At 35.1% G+C, this 11,060-nt stretch overlaps 1 protein-coding gene across 2 annotated transcripts; it reads right to left on the reverse strand.

Annotated features, from left to right (window-relative positions):
• Positions 1-974: 974 nt before the first annotated feature.
• Positions 975-6,508, reverse strand: LOC110920995. Of its 2 annotated transcripts, none has more exons than XM_022165256.2 (8): positions 5,393-6,508; positions 4,382-4,481; positions 3,807-3,863; positions 3,575-3,692; positions 2,938-3,020; positions 2,771-2,832; positions 2,596-2,677; positions 975-1,384 (listed from the first exon to the last, which is right to left on the reverse strand). In XM_022165256.2, exons 1-8 carry the CDS (start codon positions 5,710-5,712, stop codon positions 1,328-1,330), a joined length of 879 nt encoding a protein of 292 aa, XP_022020948.1. In that variant the 5' UTR covers positions 5,713-6,508; the 3' UTR covers positions 975-1,327. The 2 variants fall into 2 exon arrangements, with proteins under 2 accessions (XP_022020948.1, XP_035842469.1); XM_035986576.1 differs by having other exon boundaries at positions 3,807-3,866; positions 5,393-6,506.
• Between the last annotated feature and the right edge of the window lie 4,552 nt (positions 6,509-11,060).

An 11,060-nucleotide genomic window follows, 5' to 3' on the forward strand; every position in this document is an offset into this window, starting at 1 on the left:
AAATGGATATTGAGGAACCGGTCCCATACGTGGGCCTACTCGACGGGTATGCATTGGGTTGTAACCTTATGCTTTGAAACCAGTTCCAACCCGGCTATACCCGACCCGAATCATACAAAACTCGAAAAACATGTAACTGGAGCCGAACCAATCAGTTTCCTCTCCAAAACCAAATTCAATATCTGACCTGGTTTCACCAATACCCAGTTACTGAACTTCGTTTGGAACCGGTTTGAAAAAGAAAACCAAAACGCGCCACCACTACGTAACCTAATACAACAAATGGGCTCTATGTTTCATAATCAAGCGAGACTTGTTAGATTTATTATTTAATTTTTTCACTCTTAGTAGCCCCAATAACACTTGATTTGCGAAGAGTGGATTAGGTAGGATTTGCTGAAAATGCACCTCACTGAGGACGTGGTCGAGGATAGGAGGTCTTGGAGAAGTAGGATTAAGGTTAAGGACTTTTAGAGAAGCTAAAGATGTGTCTTAGTTTCGATTTGGGGACCCATGTGTCTATGCACTTTAGGCGGACTTCGCATGTCTATGTGTTGTGTTTCATGTTATATGTGTTTCGAGTTTTACTCTGTTACTCTTTCACCACTCATTGTGTTATTGGCAGCTTTCTATTTAAATAATATTGTTTTGTTTGTTCACCTGCATCTGATTTTTTTTTCTGAAAAAAAAATGAACTTCATTAGAGGAAAGCATGTTTTTATTTTTTAGAAAAGAACACGATATTGATAGAGGAAAACATGAGTTCTTTTTTGATGAAAACATGATATTAAAAATCCCATTTGAACACTTTCCCAAAGGAATACAAGAGTTGCCTTACCATTTGTAAAAAAAGTTATGTCGACCCTCGCTGGCGATGGTTCTCATTCATCGCTGTATCTAATGAACCAGCTCCAATGCGGGTACATATGGTAAGCAACTAGAGTGAAATGGTATAAATGGAAAAAGAACAAAGATGTCTTTAAATCATGTAAACTCTCATTCAATATCCAAATCCAACATAAAACAAAACCCGAAAACAAATTACTATGCATGTATACTCAGTTCTATTATGCCTGCAAAATGTTCAGCTAAAAGTCTAACATGAAATGGAGTTGCAAATTCACCAAAAAGACCAAGGGACAACGTGTCACAGGTCATCTTAGTAGTTGCTAACTTCTTAGCTAAAATCACTACAATATAAGAATTTTCTTTATAATCGGGTTTGGACCCGTATCAGCAATTAATGCAAATTTTGCACAAGCCATACCTATCGAATTTACATCAGGTTTAGTTCTGTACTTTGCAGCCGAACTTGAAAAATTCCCAGTTAAAACTCTGGCTCTTGCTTCATGTACATCCCATTTGATGGCTCAAACATCATTCTCTGAAAGCATCAAGAGAAATATTTGAAAAAAAAGAAACTGTTTTCAGGGGTGCACCAATGCTCATCTCGGATGAACATTTGAATTGACTATATGGTATTAAATAATCAGAATTCCTAGAATCAGTTTTAGTCAAACGAGCCGTAAATAAGAAAATTATGTTTGGATGTTATTCTGAATTTAAAATTGCAATAGTAAGATGATCATATGTTTTGAGTGTTTTGTAAATTCTAATCTTCTAACTTATAATAAAAGACTCCAAATAATGCCACATGGCATTCTCTACTTCAACCTCATAAATTTTATTTATATTTGTTTAATAAATTTCTTTTAATATTAATATTAATTAATAACCAATATATAGATAACACTTATTTTTATCCTTATCTTTATCTAAAATTAATAAATAACTTTAATTTTGCAATTTAGACCCTTTGTTTTTTTTACTTTTAACCCAAAGTTTTTCATCTTTTGCAATTTAATCCCAACTCTTTTTTATTTTCAATTTTGGTTCACCATACTTTTCATCTTTCCCAAGTTTTTCGTTTCGTTCTAAATTTTGTGAGTTAACACACCGCAACGTGCGTGTGGGGTTCAACATTTTTTCGTATATTTTTTTCCCGTTTGACTGGTCCATCGCGTCAAATCTATTTTTCTGTGTTTGACAAGTTCCTCCAACACGCGGGTCATGGATGGACTTAGTTATTTTTTTCTATGTTTTACGTTTCGGTTTAATTTCTCAGTAACGAGCGTGCGTGATTCAAAAATTTTACGTCTGCTTTTCGCTCGGCGTTATTCTTTTCCCGTTTTTATTTATTTTGTTTTACGAGCTTTTTTCGGTATTGGTGGTCGTTGACAATGGTGTAGTATTGCTACTACTTAACAAAGTTTTTTGTCAACCGCTGCAACGCAGGGGCTTAATACTAGTTATTTTAATAAATTAATACATAAGCAGGTGGCTAGATGTGCAATTTGAAAGTGATTATATGGTATCGAATAATCATGATTCATTAATTCCCATGATCAAATATTGTATAAAAAGCCATAGAAAATAATGTTTGGATGTACTTCTACTGCGGTTGAGGTTGTAATAATCAAATAATCACACGTTTTGAGTGTTTTAGAAATTCTGTTTATCTAAAAAACTAATTAATAATATTAGATAAACGAGCATGTTGCAAAGAAATTGTTACCATAACTCAAACCTCGTTACCTGGTTTGTAGGAGGCAAAATATTATGAGCAAGATCCTCGTTTATTGTTACAGGGAAAGGAGGCCCAGGCATATACCTCATGCTGCATTAGAAAAAAAAAACAATTAATAATTACCATATTAGCAACAAACAAACTGATATTTTACAAAAATAAGTTAATGGGCATCTTCCTTACTCGTTTAAAATGGCGGTTATGTTGTTCTTTGTGTGGCTGAAGAGGTCAATATTGTCCTGTAGCTGCTCATGAAATAATAAGTTGGATAAATATAACAAGTAGCTCAAATATTGATACTTTTTTTACGTATAATTTAAATACTTAAACATTTTAGAAAAGTCACTTACTTTCATTGAAGAAATATTAGCTGAGATCTGACTAAGAACTTGATTGTTTTGTTCAACTAAGTGCTTTATTGAGTTACTTAATGCTGCATAAATGAATAGAAATATACACAAATATGTTATTGTAAAGAGCGAAAAAAAACTCAATTCACAAATGTTCTTTTTTTTTCATATAAAATTGACTCATAAAGCCCAAAGATCACATAATTGGCCCCTCTTATCTGCGAGAAAATTACGAAAATAATCATTTTCTTTGGTGCGTCATACCTATATACCCGTGTAAAAAAAATACATCACCCAATTAGTCATGAGTATGCAACTAAGTCACTATGTACGTTTACTCATGTATGACACTTTTTCCCATTCATATTGACTTGAAAATACTGTGAGTCTGTGATACGTGACACCGATCGTGTATGTTTTATTCGCATATTCATTATTCACTTATAGAATGAAAATACATAGAGGTTAGGCTAGTAAAGTAGATATGCGAGTAAAAGTACATACGTGACCAAAGATCTGCGTATCTCATATATGCGTCAAACTGTTCAAACTTGACTATTAAGGTATAACACACTCAAAAAATGGCCACTTTCATATTTATTTCTTAAATTAATTATATAGTTGTCAAAATAGTTACCTTCAAAAGTAATACTGTCAATCTGGACCCGATTATTCATGGCAATAGAAATTGGAGCCACGTCCAGTTTTGGAAAGGATGATACATTTGGTTTTGATGATGATACCACCAAATTATCCTGAAACCATACAATAATCAGAATGCTAATTGAGTTAAATCAACCTATCTAAACACATTATTTTTGTTTAGTCGTTTGAGGTAATAATATAAAGATTGAAAAACGCGTAGTTACCTTCTTGTCTTTTAACTTTTTCGCAGTATACAGTTCATCCGGTTTCCTTCGTTTTCTCTGCCAAAGATCTCATGTTGTTAAGCGTTAACCATTTTAGCAGTAAGAAAAATCCAAATCATGACTTGGTTATACAAGGGGTAATGCACGGTACCCCTGACCGCGGAGGGGATAACCCCTCCCAGGCCGCCACCCGACAAGCCTGAGCCTGGCAGTAAATACCCTTGCCGAGCCGACCCTTTGAGGGTACTTTGTTCGCCCCAAGGTTCGAACCCGGTACCTCTTGGTAAGAGGTGGGTGTCGGTGGCCAACTGGGCTACCCCAGCTACAATGCTAACAGTGATGTGAACATTTTCAAATGTTTGACCCATTTCCAATTTAGCCAAACTGTTTTATTTTACCCATTTGACCTGCTAGGCTGTTAAAGATAAATGATTACTTTAATCGACCCATTTACTAATAACCTATCTACAGCATAGTGTAATTATGAGCATCTGCCAAGAATGAACATCAACATTTTTTATTTTAAATTCTTAATTTGAAGGTAATCAAGATACCAAAAAAAGATAGAAGCTCACCGCCATCCATCTACACCTCAGCGCAACATCACGAACAGTTTTATCATTTAACGTGGCAGCAATCTTGATATACCTCATGATACTCGGTTCATTAGCGAATCTACATATATTTTAAAAAGTCATTTATGTGTTATATATGAAAAAAGCAAAAAAAGCTCATCGGAAATAAAATGCAACACTAATTACATATGTTTACAATGTTCGTGTTTTTTTCCATTTAAACTACATCACACATAATTCATAAAGCAACTTTCTCTCATTAATTCTATCCAAATGAGATTGTTCCAATTACAGTAATATCAATAGACAAACTTTGAGTTAACTTTTTTTAAGAGTCACATTATTAGTATAATTAATAAATTAGCAATAATGATATCTCCATAATCAAATATGCAATGATAGTATTTCCATGATCTATACAGGTAACTAATAAAATACCAACTGTGGAAAACTCCAAAAATAGGCCGTGCGCCTGTGTGAGATGGTTTAGCTGAGCGTGTTTGATATTAATACAAATTCTTGGACTACATTGAACTGTCATTGTGTTTTATAGCATTTCACTTATCTGAATAAAGAAAACTATCCGGTTTCGATGACTATGAAAAACCGTTACATAAAACTCATGGGCCACATCAATAGTGGGACCAGGTAAAGTGCAGTTTCCGCTGGGCGTGTGGCCTTCTAGGGGTTAACACAATAAATCAGTGGAAGCTGGATTCGAACCAAGACCTCAACTATAAGGGAATCACGCTTACACTATGTCACCCCTTGAAAGTAGAATCATTGTAACTTGCAAATAATGGTTCTAGAAAACAATCCCTAAAGCACATTTAAATAAAGGATCCAAATAAATATTGTTCTTGGGGCAGAAGTAACTAACAAACACAAAGTTTTCTTAGGCAACTTGCATTAGGTTAATTAAATAAAAAACTATAGGTCCTCAACCCGATTTGTAGTCTATTAAATCAGCATGTATCAACAATAAACATTAACTTTAAACAAAAGACCTACTTGGAAAGCCCTTCCTGCAACCTATGCTGTTCTTCAACCGACCACTCAACAGCCAAACCCGCATCATGCTTCAACCCCGAAACAGATTCACCAAGAACCGAACCACAAGAATTCCCAGATTGTGTAAATCCTGAGCTCCCGTTTACCGCACCAGAACTCCCCAAAAACCGTGCGCTTGTTGTTGTTGCTGCTGCTGTACTGTTCACTGGATAGTAATGACCCATCATAACCATCTCAGATGTGCTGTTTACACCACCCGATTGGAACGAAATCGCGTGTCGATTGCCCAAGGTTCTATCATACTGAAAACCAGTATCCATGATCCAAAAGTTGAAGCTTAGTTCACAACCAAACAAATCAAAAGTTTAAAACCCTAGATTCCTCAATCAACAACAATCCACAACAAAACTCCATAATAATCAAATCAAAACTACCAGTGACATCATAACCAGCAACGAATCAACCATATAACCAATCTGGAATCAAATCAAACCCTAAACGAACCCCAATTGAAGAATATTTCACCAACAAGACCTTCAAATTACATGATAACTTGTTGGTATAAAGACAGGGGAATGAAACCGACGAGAAAGGGGAAGTATAAACTCACAAATCGATGAAGATGTGGTGAAATTAGTTGAAAAGGAAAGGGGTTTGTTAATGGGCAAGCTTTTAGAGAAAGTAGAGTGAAAAAGGAAGCCTTTTTTGCTCATTATTCACTAAACAGGCTGGTGTCGAATGGTGATTACTTTAGCTTTTTGTTGCTTAACGGACACTCGTACACAAAATCATCTTCCGTTTCTCTTTCTATAATGATGAATGAATGAATTGGGTGGTTGAAAGTTGAAGGAATGGAGTTTGTGCATACAGTGTGGGAGGTATGACCAATGGGAAGGAAGAGGGATAGTTGAATTTGAGGTATGAATGGAATAAATTAGGGTTGTGATGAAATGTGTTGTGGAGATCTTGGAAGTGAGTGAAGGTGCGAATCCCAATAAGCAGTTGATGCTAATAATTGTCACCATTCCACTCAATCATGACAATGATCATCTTCTCACCAACTCAATAGCCTTTTCAATACTTTAGTTTTCTTAAACAAAATGTGTGTTCATTTTTTAGCCAAAATATGAGCATTCTGGTAGGGGTTTCTATATCATAAAAATTAGTTGTAGATGGTTACGAGGAAATGAGAGAAAAAATTATTGTTAAAGGGTGAGTTATGAGAATTCGTGTACCATGTTTGATCTTGAAAAAATGTGTCTTTAAGTCTTAACGAAATTGGGTATTGGGCATAAACCTAATGCAAGTGGGCTAATAACTAATTTAAACCATAAAAATAGTTTTGTAAGTAGGCCTATGTTGATGTTTGTATGAGTATACCCTATTAAAAAATTACATATACATATCAGATTTTTTAAAGAATGTGCCCTTCTAAATATCGGGCCCTGACACTACTAGAAAACTCAAAATTTCTTACACTGTTTTTCGTAAAACATACGTCACAAATAGCGATTTATGCCTAATTTACGAGGAAATGCGTGTGTAGGAAAACCCCTCGTAGGAAACTGGTTTCTTACGCATTTGCTACACAACTCCCTACGCATTTCCGACCAAAATATGGTGTCAGAAGTTCCTACTCCTTTCCTACACATTTTCTGGAGTATTATCATCAGGATTATCTTTTATTTCCTACACATTTTCAACGAACTTTTTTTAATTTATTTTTAGTGTTATTATTGCAGTCGTTTTTATATTTAGTTTTGTGACGCATTTCCAACACAATTTTTCTACGCATTTTCGACACTCCCATTTCTGACACATTTTCAACACGATATACTTTTGTTTTAGAGTTAAATGCTTGGTTGGTCCCTGTGGTTTGCAAAAATTTCATACTTGGTCCTAGTGGTTCACTATTTACACGCGTGGTCCCAAAAGTTGTCGAAAATGAACTCGGTTGGTCCCCTGACCTAACCTCTGTTAAATTTCTCAGTTAACTATGTGTGAAATGACTATATTACCCTTAAACAATTAAAAAAAACATACCCATCATCTTCTTCTCCATCCTTTATTCTCAAATGAACCTGCAACACCCCCACCCAATCCCCATTTCTAATTTCCCGCGACAATCACCACTTTCTGAGGCGTAAACATCATTAATCTTGACGAAATTTCAGATCCTGAATCTGACAGTCATAAAGAGTGATAAAAATTTCAACTTTTTTAGGGGGAAAGATTGTACTGATCCCGAGAGTGAGTGATAAAAATTTCAACTTTTTTGGGGGGAAAGATTGTACTGATCCCGAGAGTGAGTGATAAAGATGAGGGGTGAGGAGGGTTGAGATTTTGAGCCCTAGCCGGACGTGAAAAAGGTCCTGAATTCCGGTGGATAAAAGGGGTTGAAGTCCGGTAACATTTACAAACTAACTTTTTTTCCCACCTAGGGTGGTGGGTTTACCTATCGGAGTTGTAACATCGCCGTCGGAATGCAATCAGAACTACCGCTACGCCCGGCGACTACCCCAGCCCTCTTCTGCCGCCCTGCTGCAGACGTTCGCCGGAAAACGGCACCTCCGCCGTATCTGTCTCTCTGTAGTCTCTCTCTCATCTCCTTGATATGTCGTCTACCGCCGAGCACCGCCACCCAGGGTGGTGGTCAGCCGGCCTTCCAAGTGAGAGGGAGGTGAAGGAATTTGGAAAGGTAAGTAATGGGGTTTGTTTTTTGTTTGTGTGTTTGAGAGGATAATGTGCAGAGAAAAAGGGGAATTGATTTAGTTTGCAGTTTCTTGTTTATGGCTTTTGGGTGATCAATTTAGTATGAAGAAGATGGGTATGGGACTTGGGGTTAGCAGGTTGAGTCAGGTCGATGTGGCCGTGGCTAGGTTTGAGCCGGAGGTTAGGAGCTGGTGATTGTCATATGGTGTGCAGGAAATAGAAATGGGGGATTGGGTGGGGGTGTTGCAGGTTGATTTGAGAAGAAAGGGGAGAAGAAGATGATGGGTATGTTTTTTTTTAATTGTTCAAGGGTAATATAGTCATTTCACACATAGTTAACTGAGAAATTTAACAGAGGTTAGGTCAAGGGACCAACCGAGTTCATTTTTGATAACTTTTGGGACCACGCGTGTAATTAGTGAACCACTAGGACCACGTATGAAATTTTTGCAAACCACAGGGACCAACCAAGCATTTAACTCTTTGTTTTACAAAGTTATACCAATTATACTTATAGATACCTACCAATCCATCTTCCGTTTTAGAAAGTTATATCTATTATCCTGTACGCATATGTATATGCACTTCCGAACCCATTACACAAAATATAATTTGGCAATCTGTATAAGTGTATACATATATATATATATATAGTGGCAATTTGTATAAGTACATATATATCCATACGTCCACATACTTACGTACATTTAATATTTAAAATAAAAATAATTAATGGGTTGTTTCTTACACATTTGTGACAAATCCTTAAATGTCGTAAGAAATGTGTCATAACTTGCATTGGATTTAAGCATTTTGTCATAAATGCGTAGGAAATTGTATTTATACATGGATTGTTTCCTACGCCTTTGTGACAATTATATTTAAAAATAAGCATTTTGTCATAAATGTATAGGAATATGTTTATTTTATAATTATTATATACTAGTCTTATTATTATTTAACATTTTGTAGATTATTTGTGATAGATTTGTGACGTAACTGTCAATTAATTAGGATTTTCTTATTTTTTGTCAGAAACTTGTCACAAGTTGTGACGGAATTCCGACGGATGGTTTAAGTTAATTAAAAAAATAAATATTCCGTCATAAATGTGTAGGAAACGATATTATTTTCCCTTATTTTTTTGGTTTTTATAAATATTTATTTGGTAAAAAATAATAATTAACCTTTTGTAGATTATTTCCTACAGATTTATGACGCAATTGTCAATTAATTAGGGTTTTCTTATTTTTCGTCATAAATGTGTAGGAAACGATATCATTTTCCCTTATTTTTTTTTTGTTTTGTAGGTTATTTCCGATAGATTTGTTACGCAACTGTCAATTAATTAGGGTTTTCTTATTTTTCGTCATGGATGCATCGAAAATCTGTAACAAAATCTTGATTTTTTTTTTTTGTAGGAAATTCGTCATAAAAGTGTAGTAATCTGTGACGAAAAAAATTGTGTAGAAAATTTCTGTAGGAAATTGTCTATTTTTCTAGTAGTGTGGCCGGTGGTCCTCCCCGCCCACCCCAGGGCCGCCCCTGATCATTTGTATATTCGAAGTAACACTGTTCACATTCTATAAATTTTTAATCTTTTGAAAGTGGTTGTGAGTAGAGAAGAGAGAAAAAATAATGATAAATGTATAAGAAAAAAATATTTAATTGAAAGAAGAGAGAAAATGTAGTTGTATTAATGTAGTTATAGGGTATAAATGGTGGAAAAGGTTGTGAATATTGGTATTATGTATTTGTATATTTTATCTTTAAGGCTATTTGTTATGGTTGCAGGAATGGATTGCACGAAATGAGGTGACATTGCAGGAGAGTAGAGAACACATCGTTGCTCCCTCACTCTGTAGATTTGTGGTTAAAGTGTGACTGTATCCTGCTCTTCACTCACCACATTTATCTCTCTCTATTTGATTGTATTAGAAAATAAGTGTATGGTGAGGATGAGTATAATATAGACCGAGAACGTTGAGGTGTCAATCAATAAGGCCGACTGAAGCATGATTATTCTAAAGTCCAAGCTTTAGGCCTCCAGCTAAAAGGAGCCTCAAAACGTTTTTATTTATGTATTTTTTTTTTGTCTTTATGTTTTTGCAAAGTGTGCTTGACTTCTCGAATAATATAGGCAGTGTAAAATATAACGTAAACCTAAATTAGTATGAATTTTGCCATTATGGGCAGTCTAAATTTAAGCATAATTATATACTTGAAAAGATTAACCAAAATACTGTTTTTTTAATTCCACCAGTATAAAAATATTGTCGGTCCAAAGCTCAAGTGAATGACCGTATTTGGGTAAAATGAAAACTCGTACGAGTTGAGAGAACTTAAAAAACTCAGCCTTACGAAATGGTTTTTCAAATAATTTTTTTACCAAAAATCTTTAAAAAAATCTACTTTTCCAAAAAGAAAATAGATTTTGTTGATTTCCACCACCCATAAAAAACACTTGGAGCTGGTGTAAATGTTGATTCATACTGATGTCAGCAGCTGTAAAAAGCTTAAAACGCCACTTTAAAACTTTTTATTATTTTTTTACAGCTGCGTTTGTAACAATTTAATCTAGGTGTATATAAAAAATGGGGGCAAAACTCACACGGGAAGACGTAGTTCTATAAGTTCTCACAACTCGTAGGAGTTTCCCTTAATCTTAATTCATAGATGACCTAAGCATGATATAAAAGATGGTTATATAATCGTCTACCTCACTATCTCGTTAAATTATCAATCCTTCACGTGAAGTGTTTTATGTCGTTCTCACTAATGCATTTGGACGAAGGAAATAATTTTCATACGTTTTTGAAGAAATTACCCCCCGTTTGCGGTGTGCACGTATAATGTATATATGCGTGGGTCCTCGGGGGACAAAAGTGAAATTGCACTAATTTTACCGTTATTTTACTAATATCGTGAAAATAACGTAAAAAGCGGGTGACGGTTA

Source organism: Helianthus annuus, chromosome 17, assembly GCF_002127325.2.
Source record: "Helianthus annuus cultivar XRQ/B chromosome 17, HanXRQr2.0-SUNRISE, whole genome shotgun sequence".
NCBI classification, from domain to species: domain Eukaryota; kingdom Viridiplantae; phylum Streptophyta; class Magnoliopsida; order Asterales; family Asteraceae; genus Helianthus; species Helianthus annuus.

Excerpts from the sequence above, each read along its gene's own strand:
- LOC110920995 (XM_035986576.1), bottom strand. The coding sequence starts at position 5,712 with ATGGATACTGGTTTTCAGTATGATAGAACCTTGGGCAATCGACACGCG. Across the intron at positions 4,482-5,392 it reads TTGCAGGAAGGGCTTTCCAA|ATTCGCTAATGAACCGAGTA; the intron begins GTAGGTCTTTTG and ends AAATATATGTAG. Across the intron at positions 1,385-2,595 it reads TTTTGCCTCCTACAAACCAG|AGAATGATGTTTGAGCCATC; the intron begins GTAACGAGGTTT and ends TGATGCTTTCAG.